We start from the raw sequence: 19,267 nt of genomic DNA, 5'->3' as shown, positions 1-19,267 counted from the left end.
GATTGATATGAAACATTAGTTCCTACTTGGGTTGAAAAATAGTAAAGCAAAACACACTAGGTTTCTATGTGAAGCTTTTACACTATTTTTATGATGATCTCATACTTTTTATTTATTTTACTTGTATTAGTTTTTTTTATGTATATTCTCCTTTTCTGCATGTGTACTTACCCCCATATCACTTGAAACTTGAATACAGTTTCTTTTTAATGGACAATGAAAGTTATTTAGAAGAATATCAAAACCTACAAATATATGGCACATTTTCTATTCACAATACTGTATATTCATGACGACTCTGGGGACTATAAGAGTTTTTAGAGTTACCCTAAAGTTGACTGTCATTATATTTCTTGTTTCTTCCATGAGTTTCAAGTATTAAAACGTTAAAATTGATGCTGTAATATTAGCATTTTACATTTAATTAGCAGAAATACTAATAGAGGAAAGGAAAAATTACACAGGTTTGAATGATGAGGGGAGAATTTTAATTTTTGGTGATCCATCCCTTTAAATTTGCCACAGTAAGGATATTGAATTTAGATTAGGTGTTATAAAGTCTATGAAGAGTGAGTTTCTATCATTTCTGTGGCATATTTCTTCCTATTATACAAATCTAAGGGTAATATTTCACCTTTCTTTTGGTCTTGGTCTTGTATGTTTGTATTAAAAGACAGGAATGCCTACATGCATGATGCCACACATGACATTTCAGCTGTAGCCTAACAAAAGAAACTCATACAGGTTTGGAACAACTTGAGGCTGAGTAAATGACAGAATTTGAATTTTTGGGTGAACTAAGTCTTTTATGTAGACACCGAGTGTTTTCAGAGTATTTCTGTCTTTGGCTATATCATCAAAGAGCATTGAGGATTTTGTGCTATGCTCTTTCAGTCATTATGCAGGATGCCCACTTTGGGAGTAGAAACTGTGCTGAACTTTCTCCATTTATAGACATATTTGTCTTACTGAGAACTGATAAAGAGAAAGCTTTCAGAAATACTTCTATAATCCTTTCCAACTTTTTGGAACAATTCTTAATTTTTAGCTGTTATGAGATCTCTTTTTATTTGAGGATTGGTTCACATGAGGCCATGCATCTTGCAAATAATAAACTCAACATTTGTAAGTGTTTTATAGCGCAGGAGCTCTGACCAATACCAATGCATTACTTAACTGCAGATCAGGTCAAACTTATTCTACAAACCAGTTCATGCTGAAATCATACTTCTCCTGCAACTTACAAACAAAGCTTATCTCCTTTATTACTATTGAAAAATAGCTAGGTTTTGCGGTTTGCACGTCTAATGTGAGGCAGATTTGTGTTCTAGTAGAAAAGGAGCTCAAATACATTGTTCTTGCAGTGCCTCAAATCTTCCATGCCCCTGGTACTGCCTTGGACACTCGTCTCCATACATCAGTCATTCAATGAAGAAAACGTGCCCAGACACATCTTTCCATGTTGATCAGCATCTTCATGCAAATTCCACTTTCATTTACAAGAACTGAAAATCAGAGCCCATGGGAACCCAGTGTTAACTTGGCCAGAATCAAACTGCATCTGGCTGAGGCACTTCATCAGTTATGTTCTGCCCAGCTAATCAAGCTAAAAATGCTTAGTCTAAATAAATAATATTATTAGATGGCCCTCTGGCATACTTCATTCTGAGTAGTAAATTTTTTTTTTGTATAATGACCACTAAATTACTGATAATTGAGAAATAATTTCAATTGATGTCAATATTTCATGTCTGTTTATTTATAGCTTTGATATTTCAAATAAATGCTGTATGTTCTGTGGTTCAATCAATCACATAATGGCTGCTGAAAATTCAGCAGCAGAAAACGAAGTATCACAGCTTTTTCAGTTTTCACATTGATAGTAAGAGGAACTGTAACCACTAAATTAGCATATTAAAAATATTAAAAATAAATTAAATTATATTAAAAAATAAACTAATTTCAAAAAAAGTAGTTATATAAAATTCTACCAAACAACAGAAACAAATTTAAACAGCCTTTGTGACCACAAGAGACTTATTTCAAAACATAAAAAAAAAATATATTGCTGCCAAACTTTTGAAAGGTAGTGTAAAATTCCATAGTTTTATTAAATTACATTTAATGGCTTAATTTATATGTTATATAAGTTTCAGAGAACTTGTACCTTGGGGTACAAGGCTTTGTGGACTGGTCTCTTTTATATATTTGTGTTGTTTTACAACTTTACAACTATCTGAATTATTATTGACACAGTGGCCTTTAGCAATGATTAATGTTCAGCATGCCTGTAAATAAAAGGGATAAAGTATTTCTCAGTAACTGGATATAAAATGACGCTGGTTACAGTCATTGGATTTCTCTTATCCAAAATATCTTAAGTAATTTCCTGCAACTGCCAGTATAGCAGGAACTCTAAAACAACAAGCTGGCTAAAGAAACTGGAGAAAAGGTGCCCTCTTCTGGACAAGAACAACATCGCAAACATGTAGTATTTATTAAGATAATCGCTAAAACAAAAATTACAGCATATATAATTCACCAGTATTTTATTTATTTTTACTCATAAAAAAATGCCTTTTTTTTTAGAAATAAAGGCAAAGGTATTGATTTCTTTAAAGAGAAATGGGGACTTCTCTTCTTTTTTTTTTTCCTTATTCTGTCTCCAAAACTGGGAATACAGAGGAAGTGATGTCCAAGCTCTGTTATTTCTTTTTTTTACCTTTTCAAATGCTTTTATCTGAAAACTGATGATGGGCACTTCTGGCATGTCCACCACCAGTTGTATTGTGGGAAAAGTGGTTTTTCAGATGTCATCTAGAGGGAGCCTTCTGCAACTCTTTTAAATAGTGTCTGTCTCTGTTGTGAGGTCATGTTCTCACAAGACTCCAGAAGACTGGTCACGATCAGCGTCTGCTGAACAGTCTTTGCTTTCACCCACACTCTGCCATTCATCCCAACAACCAGCTCAAAGGGAAATATCTTCTCCAGGTCCTTCACTATTTCACTCTGAGGAGCCAGAAGTCTGGTGGAAAGAGCACCACCACATTCTTTACTTTAGCTTTTAAGTTCCACAGGCAAAAATACAATTATTGAGCTATTTGGCTTTTCATAAAGTGTTGGAAAGAAAACATGCAAAATTATTGCACTTCATCCACTTACATCTGTAGATTTAGATTATAATACATCTCTAAACACTGTTTTTTTTTTTTTCTATCACAAATCTAAGCGTAGCTGTATAACAAATCACAAACCTGCGCACGAGTCCCAGTGATAGTTTAAAGAGCAGCCCATCCGCTCCAAACACCCCCATCCCGTTGGCCCTGCCACAGCTGTCTATACTAGGGGGTTGGGCATCTAAGTTATATGCCGATAATGCCCGATACCAGATACGCATATAAAGATAAAGATTTGCCGATCCGATATCCCCATCCGATAACACCTTAACCAATACGGGAAACGTGTTGGCCCACCTTTGCGATGCAATACGATACGATTGAGCACAATAGTCACATAACAGATCACCATGCGATCGGGCACTAGCTAATTAGATCAAGTTTATGTGGTTATGTGAAAAGAGGCGATGCGGTGCCATGAATTAGTTTGATATTATTAACCAAGTAAAACCAATACTTTTTTACAAACTGGCTTTTCGTTTCTCACAGAGGGCCGAGTGTCGGTGTACAGTAGAGGGCCATTTTAGAACACATGGCACCATATTATTTAAGTATTTCAGATAACAAGATAAACAGAACGTATAAGTGCAATATACTAAAAAAAATATTTGCACTCTTTCAACAGAAAGAAGGCTAACCATTGCACAACAAGAAATTGTGATTTTCACTTTTCAACTATGAAAATAAGTTTTACGCAAAGATTTAGAGGGCAGGGGATGCTGGGGGCACTGGCAGACGCTTCCACAACAACAACCGTGGCGCCGCTTCAAGTGAGATATCAGATTAGTCGTACTGGCCGGTTTTTTTTTTTTTTTTTACAGATACAGTGATGGCGCGCACGTTTTTACAAATTGCATCTGTTCTTGTCAAGTCGTTCGTCTTTCTTGTAAAATCCATAGTGTTCCCAAACTTTAGATTTAAAATTCAGTGGAGGATAAATTATCTCGGCGTCCGACATGTTGTGTTTTGCTTACTCTTCGCGCTTTCTGACAACTTTGGGTGCATCACTGGCTTCATTCGCGCAGCTGATACATTGAGTTGTAGTGTGCAGTACACACATCCGCAAGTCCGTTGCTTAGGCCTACTTTGTAGGGTCGATTAAATTATTCGCAAAAAACAGGTTGACAAACACTTGTTAATAAATAAAGGAAATACATTTCTGTATTAAAAGGATAAGCTGTATCTCGGAAAAACCGATGCGTCTCGCAAAAACCGATGCATCTCGATTTGCTTCCAAAATTTCATTCATCCTCTGCTGCTCTACCGATGCACTCGCATCGTGCACGCGCAAATGACCGCGTATCGAATTACATATCGGTTAATCTTCCCATCCTAGTAATACACACCAGCTCGGGCTCCATGTCTTTGTTTGCAATTGTGAACTGGCCGTACACCAGATCTCCAACCTGCAGAACAAAACCACACAATAACATGGTGTACATTCACAATACAATATAAACAATGCTCTTAAAGAAATAATAACACACGTGGGATCTGAGAGTGTTTATATGAGCAAAGTACCTGCACATTAGGTCTGTTCCTCTTGGTTGCTCCCTCAAATGCCAGGTATGAAAGAGATGCCTGTTCACTTCCTCCCACATCAACTTTGAAGATATCTCCAGACTTTGCAGTCACAATGCCAATTACACTTTCACCTTTGGCTGGTACGTACTGGAAGAAATAAGGATTAGCAGACCTTCTATTTATAAAATGTTTTTAATTTTATTTATTTGTTTATTAAACTGTATTTAGAAAAGTACCAAAAATAAGTATCAACGAATATTAAAAACATTTTATTGAAGAAAAAAAAAAGAATGATAATGTGCATTAACCATTTTATATATATATATATATATTTTAAATACATACTTAAACTACAAAATGTCCTAATTTCCAACAGAACAAGCTAAAATAATAAGTGCACATAAACTTTGGGTGTACTGGTGTGAGCCCAGTGCCCTCACCCGTCTCTGCTGAGAGTCTATCCAGTACATATTTGGCTGTTTATGGCGCAAAATTCCACTTTTACACACTTGAACTTCCTCTCCGTTTCTCCGGAGCCCTGGGCCGCATATTATTTTGTCGGTTTTGATACTACCATCTCCAGATTCAGGCAGTCTGAATGAGAACACATCTCCGGGTAAAAGCACTTCGCCGATTTTATCTTTGAAACAAGCATGTATGGTGTCCATTGCAAAAAAAAAGAAAGCAATGTGAGTACCCTGTGTTTGTTTTCCTCCGGAACCGAGAAAGGCTCTTATTATTTTCAAAATAAAAGTTTAGAACTAAAATGAAAAAGAATGTTATTTAAAATCACTTACTGATTAGTTAATCCACCTGACCATTAAAAAAGTATAAATAAATACTATCAAAAACAAAACGGCAAAGTCATATAACATATCTCTAAAAATAAAAACCATGATTTTACTAACAGAAGCGAATCGGATAGGATGCGTTTTATAATTTTTGAGTCCTATAACCAATTCAGATAAAATTATAATTTAAATTGCTGTGAAAAGAAAAAGGTATTAGCTTATTTTTAAACAGCATTTGAAATCCTTTCGGTAGTCGTGCTCGAGTCTCCAACGGAAATGCGTCAAGGGGACTTTTATTGTATTCCCGTTATGGCGGAGCACACAGAGGCAGACGGCATTGGCCTGGCCGCTAACAGGTGCGGATTTTGCGTTATATTTTACACACCGGCTAAAACAAACGAATGGTTATCGTTAGCTTCAGTTTTTCCTTAAAAGTACACTGTGTAGCTTTTCGCAGTTGGCTAACGCGACTCTCTTTTAAGCCTCGTTTGGCCTGTTGGTGCGGGGACAATGAAAGCATCATAACAGCAGACGGCTGAGTGTTTGTACATCGTTATGTCTTGACTTTTTTGTTGTTTAAATCGCACTTCAAGTTATGGATCGTGCATTTAGACATAATTGCGTCATATAAAGTCTATTATGGAAACCCAGGAAGATTTACTGGGCGTTATGTTTTTTAAGAATGAGTTATACTGTGTTGTTTTGCTGTTTAGTGTCAGTCTGCAGCAGTCGTTGTGTACTGAACAGATAGCTACTGTTTGTTAATAAGTTTGTTTTTGCTCCATCAGCATGGCCCAGCAGCCAGCAATCCGTTTCTCTGCCACCGCCCCTCCTCCTGCCAACCCCTCCACCCGCAGGCAGCCTTTACTGAGCACCCCTGTGCCTCCCTTTCCTATGATGAGGGGTCCTCCACCTCCTGCCCGGCCGCCCTTCGGACGGATTCCCTTTGACCCCAGTGTGCCCCCTCCCATGGGTGCCCCTCCTTTACAGGTATGAATATTATATCAGATGCCATTTATTATGTAATTCCCCAACTTTGTTTTAATTGGAATGGAAAGAAACAGTTGGGAATTGGAAAGGTTTCATTGACACCTATGACTTCTTTTTCAATTTAAGAGACCCCCGTTTATGCCTCCACCTGGAGGATCCATGCCGCCTCCACCTGGCATGATTTTCCCTCCAGGAATACCACCTACAGCCGCTCCTGCTCCTTCTACAGAAGAAATCTGGGTAGAGAATAAGAGTCCTGAGGGAAAGGTATGACTTCTAATACTTCATGGAGTGAAAGACATTGTTGGTTCCCTATGGCAAGGTGTTATGACTTGTGTTCCAGTCACTTCACTTGGGGAGTTGTATTCTTGTTTTTCAGAATTCTTTGATGAATCGAAAGTTAAAAAGAACTGCTTTTATTTGAAATGGAAAACTTTTGTAACATTATGAATGTTTTTACTGTCACTTACTATCAATTTAATGAATCCCTGCTGAATAAAAGTACTATTTTCTTTAGAAAAACTAACTTTTGAATGCTAGTGCATAGTAAATATTAAATAATATGATGTATTTATAAATATACTAAAGACATGCATAATTTTCTATTTTAATTTCTATCTTGCTTAATGTATTTTTAAAGTTCATTATGCATTGTACTTTCATATCTAGATCACTCCTCGCTTGATGCAGTTAGACAGTACCATAGATAAATACTTTGTTGCTTTCTTTACAGTGCGAACAGTTCGATCTGAAATCTTCATCTGTTGGCTTTTCCTTTCTATTTAGGTGTATTATTACAATGCACGTACAAGGGAGTCATCCTGGACGAAGCCTGAAGGAGTGAAGATGATCCATCAGGCTGAGCTGGGTCCAATGATGCTGAGCCAGGCAGCGGCGGCAGCCAGCGGGGGTTCAAGCGGGCCTGGTCCATCTGTCAGCATCCCAGCTGCAGCCAACAGCACTACAACCACACACACCTCCCAGAGCCCCTCCACGGTCATGAGCTCCACCTCCTCTCCCAGCATCACAGCAGCCTCACCTCTCCTCCCAACACCTGTGTCAGGTAAACGTCATTCCATTGGGACATCTAAATAACAGCTTTTTATAAAATTGCATTTGTTGACCAATAATGTATAAGCTTTTGGGTCAGGAACAGCATTCTGGAGAAGTTTGTTTCATTCCCTATATGTTTGTTTATTTTGTTTGTTTATGGGTGTCCAAAGTTGTTTTGGGTCAGAAACTCATTTGGGAAAAATTGTTTTGTTCCCCATTTGATTTGTTAATTATTTTGTCTGGATGTCAGAAGTTGTTATATATATTAGAAACACATTCTGGAGAAGTTTTTGTTGTTCCACATTTATTTGTTTGTTTCTTGTTTCTTAGAAATTGTTTTAAATCAGGATGTGGGATACATCTTTTGTTTATTTTGTCTGGGTGTCAGATGTTGTTTTGAGTCAGAAATGCATTCTGGGAACAATTTTGTCCCCCATTTATTTGTTTATTTTGTCTGGATGTCAGAAGTTGTTTTGGGTCAAAAATGACCTTCTGGAGATAGTTGTTTTGTTCCCCATTTGTTTGTTTATTTTATTTGGATGTCAGAAGTTTTGTTCCCACATTCTGTTTGTTTATTTATTTGTTTGTTTCTTGTTTCTTAGAAATTGTTTTAAATCAGGATGTGGGATACATCTTTTGTTTATTTTGTCTGGGTGTCAGATGTTGTTTTGAGTCAGAAATGCATTCTGTAACCCCCCATTGTTTGTTTTTATTTTGTCCCTATAGAAATGCCTTCTGGGAGATGATTCAGTTGTAACCAAATCCCCAAGTTCCACACAAACAAAAAAACCACCACTCAAACAGCAAAACCACAGCCCCCAGTGCCATGGCAACCACAATAGCAGCTGTCAATCCTCCAATGGTTACGGTTGCAATGACTACAGGACCACCACCTCTGCCAGTGGCATTGCCCCATGCTGTGCCGCAGCCCACTGCTCCAATGCCAGGATTCCCTCCTGTCATGGTGCCACCCTTCAGAGTGCCCATGCCTGGCATGCCCATTCCACTGCCCGGTAGGTTTGACCTTTGAACTTTTTGAACCATTTGTACCCTGTTAAGAATTCTTCTGCTCTAGTATGTGATGGCCTTTCTCTCCTCTGTTCCTTGTCTTTCTGTCTCTTTCACACTATCCAGTGCATGTCTGTAATTTGACTGGAACTTGTAGAGTCTAAAAGATGCCCACTACTTATTGGATGACAGTTAACACACATCTCTAATGAAATTGTATAATAGAAGATGAATCTAGAAAGCAAAGCAAGCTCTATTTTAGTATATTAAGCGATGAATACAGTTTTAACTACTGCATTAATGTTGTGGCGTTGCAGAAGTGATGTCCGGTGTTCTATAGATGGCAGTAATCCGCCATTTTCATGTGCACTTGTTGCCAAGCAACATAGGCTGACCTTATTGCCCAATTTCAGTTGAATATAGATCAGCTAGCACTGTAGGAGAATACTGTGGTATTTTCATCATAAAAGATCCAGTATTTACTCTCATGACACCTGGAAGCAGTAGTTGACGTATGTTTGTGTTTTTTCCAACACTCTGTGCTTGCTTATACGCTCTTTCAGGTGTAGCAATGATGCAGATAGTAAGCTGTCCCTATGTAAAGACTATCTCTCCTACCAAAAACGGTAATTCCCTTCCCCCTTATGGCATGTTAGTAATTGTTGTGCAACTTTATGCTTTTTTTTAAACATAATTATTTCCAGTTAGAGGCCCATCTGTTTTTTTACAAATGAGAAATTTTGAAGACTCACTTTTCACTTTTTCAATTGTTTTTGACCTAACATTTTGCATAGTTGGAGTAGATCTGTTATTTTTCCACTTCTGAAAACTTGTAACGGTTACAGCTGAGTTGTAGGCAGCATCCTAGATAATAAACTGCTTTAGAAATTTAGATAAACACAGTGTTGTTGTGATTTGTTGTAACTGTGTTCCTACCTTGTGTCTGTTTTTCATTTAATGTTTTTAATGTGATACTGTGGTGTTATTGTCTTTGCATGCATTAGTCCCATATTTAATTGAATGTTTAGATGTTTTGTGGAGTAGATAAATCATCCAACAAAGATTGTATAATGGCCAAATCTTTTTCTTTTCTTCTGTTGGTAGAAACTCTGACATTTTTTTTTTTAACTATGCAGAATCGTTATTCTGTCGTTCTGATTGTGGAGGAGAAGAGCTACATGTCTTGAACTGATTCTGATTTTGTGTATGTTATATCGGTATGCTCCCTGGCATGGCACCACCCTTGGTACCCATGATGCCCCATCAAATGGCAATGGCTGGGCCCTCAGGACTGCCCGGAGCTCTGAGTACATCTGACTGGACTGAGTTTAAAACCCCTGAGGGAAAATCCTACTACTACAATAAACACACACAAGAGACCACCTGGGTCAAACCAGAGGTCCTCAAAGAGACAGGTTAGAGCCTGGGACCCTTGGTGTGACTTTAAAAAAATAAATAAACAAAATATGAATTACCAATGACATTATCTTTTTTCAAAACTTGCTCATTCCATGTCTCCGTAACAGAAAAAGCGAGTGAGAAGATCAAAGATGCAGTTCTTGACATGATTGATGCTGAAATCATGGACATGCAAGATGGAAGCCCAAAAATTGAGCCAAAAAAAAAAAAGAAATAGGTAGCAAACATATCTTTCTAAATAAATTCTTACAAATAAACAAGCATTTCTGACATCTCTGTGTGTTATTCTTAGGAGCTGAAAGAGGAAGAGATGACAGAGGAACAGAAGGCTGCGAAAAAGGCAAAGCCTGTTGCAACAACACCTATTCCTGGCACGCCATGGTAACCAACTGCCATGTACACAGATTTATTTGATCCACACAAATCAGATCAACTAGATTTAATACACATAGGTTTTATTTTATAAATAACCCTCAACATGAGTTCATAAAGTGAAAAGGTAATTTAGCTTGAGCTCTTGGATGTTGGCATTTTGTATTGGATTTACCTGTGCCTAATGCTTATGCATATGTGTCAGGTGTGTGGTGTGGACGGGCGATGAGCGGGTGTTCTTTTATAACCCAACCACGCGTCTGTCCATGTGGGAGCGGCCGGAGGAGCTGGTGGGACGGGTTGATGTAGATAAAGCGATTCAGGAACCTCCCCACAAAAGAGGCCTGGACAACAGCCACAAACTGGGTAAAGTCCATCTCCATAGAATTGCATCTGTTGCATTTATTGTTAGATACCACACAGTTTAAAAATATTTAGAAAGAATCCCGATAATACTGTATCTAAACCATGTGCAATGTACTAATTTCAGCAAAAATATCACTTGCAAATTAATATTTGTGGTCACAAATGCAACCATTTTAGATGCAGTCTGGAGCCCTGCAATAAGAACAAATCTGACATGGCATATTTTTAGATTTTTCTAAATTAGTTTCTACTCCACTGAAGTGAAAAATGGGGAAAACTCCTGTATGTCAGCTGTGAGCATGAAGCGTTCGCTTTCCATGTCAGACTCCTTCAACAGCTTGTTAATAACTGTCTAAACCTTCTGTTTCGTGTTTGTGTGTTTCCTGGGACACAGTGCTGGCTAAAGAGGAGCAGGAGTTTGCTGTAGCAGAAGACATACCTGATGATGAACCCAGCAAGGCCAAGAGACGAAAGTGAGAATTTTTCCAGGAACTTGTATTAAGAAAGTAAACAGTCAGTATTGACTTTAAGGTTCCATGTCAGAGGAAGTTGCATAAAAATACATGTCTCCTAGCATTTGTAGTTCACACCAAGTCAAATGCAAATGAAACTGAAGTATAAAATTGTTCAAAACTGTTCAGTCAGAACATTTCTTCATTCTCTAAAATATTTTTGGATACCAGAATAAATTGTTTAGCATCTGAGCAATCAAAAATGAATGTGGTCTCTAAATAAGACGGCAAATTATTATGATATTATGGACTGTGAAGGAACTATGAACAATTTGTTTTGACATCTTGTGCATTTTCATGCCAAAAATTCTGACTTAATGTGAATAGACTGGTTTAGGCTTAGTCACATGTCTTCTGGCTGATTAGTTGTTTTGTGCATTAGGATAGAGGAGAAGAAGGAGGCTGACTCGGAGAAGGAGGCAGCTATGGAGGCAGAGCTTAAGGCAGCACGTGAGAGAGCCGTGGTACCTCAGGAAGCTCGGATGAATCAGTTTAAAGACATGCTGCTTGAGCGAGGGGTAAAACACATACACATTTTATTCATATAACAAGCACATATATATATATATATATATATATATATATATATATATATATATATATATATATATATATATATATATATATATATATATATATATATATATATATATATTATATATATATATATATATATATATATACATACATACATACACACACACACACACACACACACACACACACACACACACACACACACACACACACACAATCATGGTCAGAATTGTTGGTACTCTTGGTAAATATGAACAAAGATTTAAAAATAAATCTGCATCGTTAATCCTTTTAATCTTTTATTTTAAAAAAAAATACAAAAATCTGACCTTTCATTGAAGTATAAAAAATTCAAATTGGGGAAATCTTATTATGAAATAAATGTTTTTCTCTAATACACATTGGCCACAATTAATGGTACCCTTTTATTCAATACTTTTTGCATTTTTACGTTTCATTGTACACATGAGGTACTTTTTTACTCCTATGTGTATCAAACCCACATTGAGTGTTTGCTGCTAAAAAGCATTTAGTTTCATCTGACCAAAGAACCCAGTCCCATTAGAAGTTCCAGTAGTGTCTGACAAATTAATATGCTGGAGATTTTTTCCATTTTCTTCTCTTGATGTTTTTTTTCTTGAATCCCAAATTTTTTTTTTTTTTTTTTTTTTTTTTTTCTGAGGCTTTCTGACCCCAAGACTAATTTCTATAATTCTTCAGGTGTGATCATATATATATATATGATCACATATATACACATATATACATACATACACACGTTCACTACCTTTCAAACATTTTGTAATCTGTAAGATTTTTTTAAAAAATTGTTTATTTAGCAAGGATGCCTTCAAAATAATATTTAAAATATTTAGCAACTTTTCAGTAATAATAATAAGAAAAATGTTTCTTGAGTTCCATATCAGATGAAGGGTTTCTGAAGGATCATGAGACACTGAAGACTGGAGTAATGGCTGCTGAAAATTCAGCTTTCCCATCACAAGAATAAATTATTTAGAAAAAAAGAATTGTATTATTTTTTTTTTTTTAAATTGTAATAATATTTCACCTAATTTTCTCTATATTATGAATCAAATAAATGCTGCACTGGTGAGCTTAGGAGACTTTGTTCAAAGACGCTAAAAAAAAAAAAAAATCTTACTGACCCCCAAATTTTGAGAGTGAGTGTGTCCTTTTTTATTTTTCTTCAATATTACTCTATGAACCATGTGAGTGATCGAGTATCCTGCACTGAATGATGATGACAAGGCAGCACTGTATTTATTCCTCACGTATTCTAGTTAGTTAGGCCCAGTTTTAAATCCGGTCATACTAATATACTTGCACTTACTTACACTATATAAGTCAACACAAATCAAACAATGTTTATGGCCCAAAGTATTTCACAACAAAATGGTGGAGAGATTGGTCAGGGCGGGATTCATGCAGTGCCGTTTATATATTTATTTTCTGGTCTGAAAGGTTAAACCCATCATTTGTTTTAAGCTTTGGTCCTCATTAAAATAATCACCTGACATTTTCAGGTGATCAGAGAAGCACTGATCAGTGGAGTCTCACATCTCTGCCCCAACCCCTCTTGGCATCAGATTTGATGTTTCTACTATAAAATATGGATAAACGCATATGTCGCTTATGTGATGGAGATCCCTTCAAGTCTGTAGCAGAGAGCTATCTGACCTTTGCCACGCCATCCAATGGCAAAGATGAAAGGCACATTTGCAGTCAAAGGGTCTCATCTTCAAGGCAAGACCCCTTCCCCCCACATGTCTGAGAGGTGCAGTACAGCAGCATATACAGTCATCACTTGAGTAGACGTGCTGCCTGTTCACCCCCATCTAATTACACCTCTCTCATTGCGCCAATTAGCATGTTGGGAAAAGAAAGGGTGGAGGCTGAGAGATGGAAGCTGAGGACCACCTATCGGCGTGTGTCATTCATTAGGGATGGTGGGTTGGAGGATGAAAAGCAGTGGGCTCACACTCCCTGACTCCAGCGTCACAGGAGGGGGACACCTACTGAATGCTCTCATGTTATAATGGCCCTAATTAAGAGGAAGGGGGGTTGAAATGGCTCTGTGACTCTTTTTCTCCATCTCTCAATGTCTTTTTTCCATCTCATCTTTTATCAGGTCTCTGCATTCTCTACCTGGGAGAAGGAGCTTCATAAGATTGTATTTGATCCACGTTATCTGCTGCTCAATCCCAAAGAGAGAAAACAGGTACACACACACTTTATTGAACCGCTACCATGTCCACAAAGTAAACACAGATTGATATTGGCCTCCAAGTCTAGTGTACATTTGCCCACTCATCTTACACCACTGTCAACTCTGCAGGTGTTTGATCAGTATGTGAAGACGCGTGCTGAGGAGGAGAGGAAGGAGAAAAAGAATAAAATCATGCAGGTCAAAGAGGACTTCAAGAAAATGATGGAGGAAGCTAAACTGGGAGTCAGGTAATCACTTAGACCTTTAAGGACCATCAGGATGAACCTAATTCATCAGTGCTGTTTGTGTTAATACTGGTGTTCACTTACTTTTGTGCTGGTTTCATTTTAAAGGTGTTTATCAGAAATAAGCCAAGCAGGTTATGATATGGTTATCTGTTTTAAAATGTTGGGCTTTGCACTGCATCTTTAAAATGTGCAGTTCAATGGCCGTCCATCTGCATGCTGACTTAAAATAAAAATAGCAGGAACACTTGTGTGAACAACCTCTTAAAAAAAAAGAAGCCTTAAAAGTTTATTTAATGTTTTGAATTAACTTCATTTGGGGTCTTTTCACAACACATATTGACATGTCTGAATAATTAATCAAATTAATCGCATATCATGTACAGTACAGTTTAAAAGTTTTGGCTCAGTAAAACTTTTTTTATATATTAATTGATTTTTTTAAATAATTCTCACCAATACGTTCACTAAGGCTGCAATTATTTGATCAAAAATACAGTAAAACACTAATATTGTGAAAATATTATTACAATTTAAAATTTTCTATTTGAATGTATTTTAAAATGTCATTTATTCCTGTGATGGCAAAGCTTTCATTAGACATTTCAGCTGGCATGACTCCAGTCTTCAGTATCACATGATCCTTCAGAAACCTTTGTTAATATCCTGGTTTGATGAATAGGAAACATTTCTCATTATTATCAACATGCTGTAAAATATCACAGAAAACTTAATATTTTAGTGTAAACGGTGATAGATTTTTTCAGGATTCTTTGATGAATAGAAAGTTCAAAAGAACAGCTTTTAATTGATATAGAAATCTTTTATAAAAGTGTAAAAATCTTTAATGACACTATTGATCAGTTTAATGCACCATTGCTGAATAAAAGTATTATTTTCTTTAAAATAAATCTTGCTGACCGTAAAATTTTGAACAGTAGTGTAAATATTTAACTGATTGGCATCCCTAATTCAATGATAACCTGATAAGGTCTCAGTTACCACCACATCGAAGTCAAGTCATTTTTATTTCTGTAGTTCTTTTCACAAGCTATGATATTTCAAAGCAACTTGGAAAACTTCTGAAAAAAAATAAATCATATCTTAAATCCCTTAGTGAGTAAAGAAAAAAAAACTGTATAAGATGTTTAGGTAGAGGAGAGAAAAGACTTTGAGAGGAAACTCATCCTTGCATTGCAATGAATGTAATATGCTAAATGCATAAAATAACAAGGACTTTGTTGTCTTCACAGAACAACATTCAGTGAGTTCGCTTCCAAACACGCCAAGGATTCACGCTTTAAGGCCGTTGAAAAGATGAAAGACAGAGAAGCCATTTTTAATGAATATATGACGGCCTTCAGAAAGAAGGAGAAAGAGAACTCAAAGAATCGTGGGGAGAAGGTGAGGATGTGGAGTTTATACAGAACTGTTGAGATGTCTGTCCTATTAAACTTTCGGAAGTGGTGCATGTTATTTAACTGACATTTAATACAATAGAGGCAAGTGCTCAATAGGTGCACATAGAAGAATCAGGACCCCCTACCTAGACATTATTATACATTGGATATCTTTTGGTAACTTTTTAAAATACTTCACATTCTTTATGTAATGCACTGCATGTTCACAGCCGAATACACGCGTAGACAGAGACCAAGAGACTGCGACTGTCTGTTAGTTGTTCATGAGCTGTAATCTGCCCTGGCGTTTGGTCCACACACTCGATGTCTCTGTGGCTAGGGTTAAGTGCAGAGCCATCAGCCATCAAACATTAATGCCAGTGAAATATCATCTGTGTGGGGGGGCCATAGGTTAGAAGGGAGTGTTCAGCAGAGGATGCCCGTTTTAATTCCATGATAATCAAACCATATTAACAACGATCAGGTGTTTTAGTCACATTTTTGAATTGTTGCAATTGCCGGTAGCAGCATTAGACTCATTAACCACTGGCTTTGGACATATGTTACTGTAAATGTGTAGTTCAGAAGTGATTTGTGATCTCTTGAACTTTAACCATTAAGCACCAATACCCTATAGATTTATGTTGCTGTTGTTTTCTTTAAGGTCAAGCAAGACTTTTTTGAGCTCCTGTCAGATTACCATGTGGATGGTCAGCAGCGCTGGAGCAAAGTGAAGGAAAAGATGGAGACTGACCCTCGCTACAAGGCTGTGGAAACCTCGGCAGCTCGAGAGGAATTCTTTAAAAACTATGTGGAGCGTCTTGCCAAGGTTAGTGAAGCTGCTTCAATTTACACCATGGTTTGACGAGTGAGAAATACATTGAGAAATGCATGAAAATGTTTAGATGATAAATATATTTACAGAATGGATAAAAGACAAATGTAAAGACAAACCTGTATAGTTTGTATGTATGTACTCCGCTTTACCTGCTCCTTGATCTTGATACTCCTCCAGAATCCAGACTCTGAGAAAGAGAAGGAGCTAGAGAAACAGGCCCGGGTAGAGGCCAGTCTAAGGGAAAGAGAGCGCATGGTGCAGAGATTCCGCTCGGAGCAGACCAAAGAGATTGACCGTGAGAGAGAACAGCACAAGAGGGAGGAGGCCATCCAGAATTTTAAAGCACTCTTGTCTGATATGGTAATAGACATTGTTTAAGTATGGCTTCATATCACGATGCCAGATCGAGTATCTAAGTCTTGAACCTTAATTGTAAATCTAATGTAAAATTAACATTGAAAATTGTTTTCTGCATGTGACAGGTAAAGTTGCCTGATGCAAACTGGTCGGAGACACGTCGGACCCTGAGGAAGGATCACCGCTGGGAGACATCCTCACTGCTGGAGAGGGATGAGAAAGAGAGGCTTTTTAACGAGCACATCGAGATCCTCGCAAAGAAGAAAAAGGAGCAATTTCGCCAACTTCTGGACGAGACGATCTCGGTACATAGTGTCCAGATGCCATTAACTCTGTTGTCAGTTAATCTGTTGTTAATCTGACTCAATTTCTTCCTCTACATCAGATCAATTTGATGACATCTTGGAAGGAAGTGAAGAAACTCATTAAAGAAGATCCAAGATGCATCAAGTTTTCCAGCAGTGACAGAGTAAGGCCTATCTTTGCCTCTTGATCAATTTTTCAAAAACAAGTATGTGTTATACTCCTCTAGTCAAAAAGTCTTTGTTAAAGCTATAGAGTAAGTCTTTGTTCCTGCTGTTCATTTTTTCACCGTAGAAAAGACAGAGGGAGTTCGGTGATTACATCAAAGACAAGTACATCACAGCCAAAGCAGACTTCCGAACTCTTCTGAAAGAGACCAAGTTCATCACCTACAAGTGAGAAGCTTCAGATCTCTGATTATGAAATTCCAGATTCTAATGTTTACCCTATATCAATGCAATTATGTAGTAAAAGAAATGGTAAATATAAATACTGTAACAATTGGCCTATTAGATATTGTAATCACATTATCATAGTGTTTTCATGCAATAATGCCATTTTGTGAATAAATGGAGCTACATTTGAATAAATAGACCTACATTTTTACATTTTCTGAAGAAACTGTTAGTCAAAATGTAAATGAAGTTGCCTGCCCAAAAGTAATTTCTCTTGCTGTTAAGGTGTTGTGGAAGTGTTTTTGCAGGAAGCTTTGCAGTTGCTATGGTTTACTGGGTGGCTGCTAGGGCAGAAAGAGCATATTCTGTTTGTGGCTCAGGTTTATCCTTTACTGTTAGACCATGAGATGTTTTTACCACCCATCAGCTAAAACTGTATAAAGTCAACAAGCTAAATGATTAGAGTTATGTCTTATTTAATTTAACTGACGGTTAGAGATTTGTTCAAATCAATAGTAATCATGACTAGAAATAATTTGCAAAGTAAAAAAGGGTTATAGTTCTTCTGACTCATTGCATGTCCTTATTTTGTGTCTCCAGATCACGCAAGTTGATGCAGGAGTCAGAGCAGCACTTGTCAGACATAGAGAAGATCTTAGAAAAGGATAAAAGGTACCTGCTACTGGACTGTATGTCAGAAGAGAGGCACAAACTCCTCATGGCGTATGTGGAGGAGCTGGACCGCAGGGGACCACCTCCTCCTCCCACTGCCTTTGAACCTGCTCGACGCTCCACTAAATGATAGCACACACCTCCCCGATATTTTTTCCCACTCCTTGGGCCCACACTACCACCGTTGACATTGTAGACTCGCAGGAACGGCAAATCACTCCAATTCAAAGGTTCTACTTGTCAAACCTTTAAAAGTGAATGGTACATACCCACTTGCCCCTAGCTCATGCCACAGAGAACATCATGAGATAATGACCAATCAATTCAGCTAAGCATAAGATAGAGACTAAGTATTTGGACCAACTGGAAGGGTTTTTAAATGATGCATTTCTAGGTCATCTCCACAAGGAGCCACAATGTTTTCATGTTCTTACACAAACTCTTTATCCGTCCATTTGAGGGTTAAAGCCACATTAGATGCTCAGTGGTGATTGCAGAGAGTCTGTCTTGTGTTCGGGTAACCGTACTGAACGTCATCTGAAAGTATGACCACCTGGTGCATATCACCCCTTTTTTTTTTCCTCCAGCCCCATGCTACAGTCTCAAATTGCGAACATCAGTTCCGTTTCACATGTCCAATCTTTTGCTCCAAACTGTTAAGAAACTGTGATTTGCTGAAATTGGGAGAACCTCCCAATTTTGTTAACATTTTTGGTGACTTTAGTCACCCACAGGGATATTCAAGAATTATGAAAGCCTCTCTGTGTATATGTAATTTTAACTGACTGTTGGGTTAACATGTAAGATGTTTCTAGATGATGAATATATATGGATAATATGTATTCATTAGTTTGTTTACAGTGTGTTACAACGGACCGTATGAGCACTGGCAGTTGGCCATGTCAACTGGTCTTACAGTTTAATTTAATTGTTCAGATGTTTCTTAAAAAAAGATATTGTTTTTTTGGACTTGCTTTCTGTACAGCTGATGTTGAATAAAAGCAACCATTTTTTTTTTACTTCTGTGACTGGATTTTACATTTTGCAGGTGTGTGAAGTAAGTGTCAGAACAGCTCAAAGCA

General features: G+C 37.3%; 2 protein-coding genes across 2 annotated transcripts; one reads left to right on the top strand and one right to left on the bottom strand.

The window, feature by feature from the left end:
- Positions 1–2,091: 2,091 nt before the first annotated feature.
- Positions 2,092–5,532, bottom strand: LOC109095919 (exosome complex component RRP40-like). Its single transcript, XM_042769946.1, has 5 exons — positions 5,141–5,532; positions 4,698–4,847; positions 4,519–4,582; positions 3,255–3,342; positions 2,092–3,025 (listed from the first exon to the last, which is right to left on the bottom strand). The coding sequence occupies exons 1-5, from the start codon at positions 5,366–5,368 to the stop codon at positions 2,818–2,820; spliced, it is 738 nt and encodes a 245-aa protein (XP_042625880.1). The 5' UTR covers positions 5,369–5,532; the 3' UTR covers positions 2,092–2,817.
- A 177-nt stretch (positions 5,533–5,709) lies between these two features.
- Positions 5,710–19,204, top strand: LOC109095918 (transcription elongation regulator 1-like). The gene is given in 20 exon segments (XM_042769947.1): positions 5,710–5,847; positions 6,280–6,481; positions 6,608–6,748; positions 7,268–7,544; positions 8,305–8,545; positions 9,758–9,957; positions 10,069–10,178; positions 10,254–10,342; positions 10,539–10,699; positions 11,094–11,172; positions 11,594–11,729; positions 13,898–13,987; positions 14,105–14,223; positions 15,474–15,624; positions 16,285–16,449; positions 16,636–16,818; positions 16,941–17,120; positions 17,201–17,284; positions 17,413–17,513; positions 18,114–19,204. Coding segments are annotated over 20 exon segments (2,991 nt in total). The 5' UTR covers positions 5,710–5,767; the 3' UTR covers positions 18,316–19,204.
- Positions 19,205–19,267: the final 63 nt, after the last annotated feature.

This window comes from Cyprinus carpio, chromosome A14, assembly GCF_018340385.1.
Source record: "Cyprinus carpio isolate SPL01 chromosome A14, ASM1834038v1, whole genome shotgun sequence".
In the NCBI taxonomy this organism is placed as follows: domain Eukaryota; kingdom Metazoa; phylum Chordata; class Actinopteri; order Cypriniformes; family Cyprinidae; genus Cyprinus; species Cyprinus carpio.
The sequence above is the reverse complement of the archived record's forward strand: the minus strand, read 5'-3'. Positions and strand labels throughout refer to the sequence as shown.

What these genes read in the sequence shown, in the direction of transcription:
- LOC109095919 (XM_042769946.1), bottom strand. Translation starts at nt 5,368, where the DNA reads ATGGACACCATACATGCTTGTTTCAAAGATAAAATCGGCGAAGTGCTT. An exon ending in CATGGAGCCCGAGCTGGTGT is followed by an intron (nt 3,343 to 4,518) that starts GTATTACTAGGA and finishes CCCAACCCCCTA; the next exon opens with GTATAGACAGCTGTGGCAGG. An exon ending in TCACTGGGACTCGTGCGCAG is followed by an intron (nt 3,026 to 3,254) that starts GTTTGTGATTTG and finishes TCTTTCCACCAG; the next exon opens with ACTTCTGGCTCCTCAGAGTG.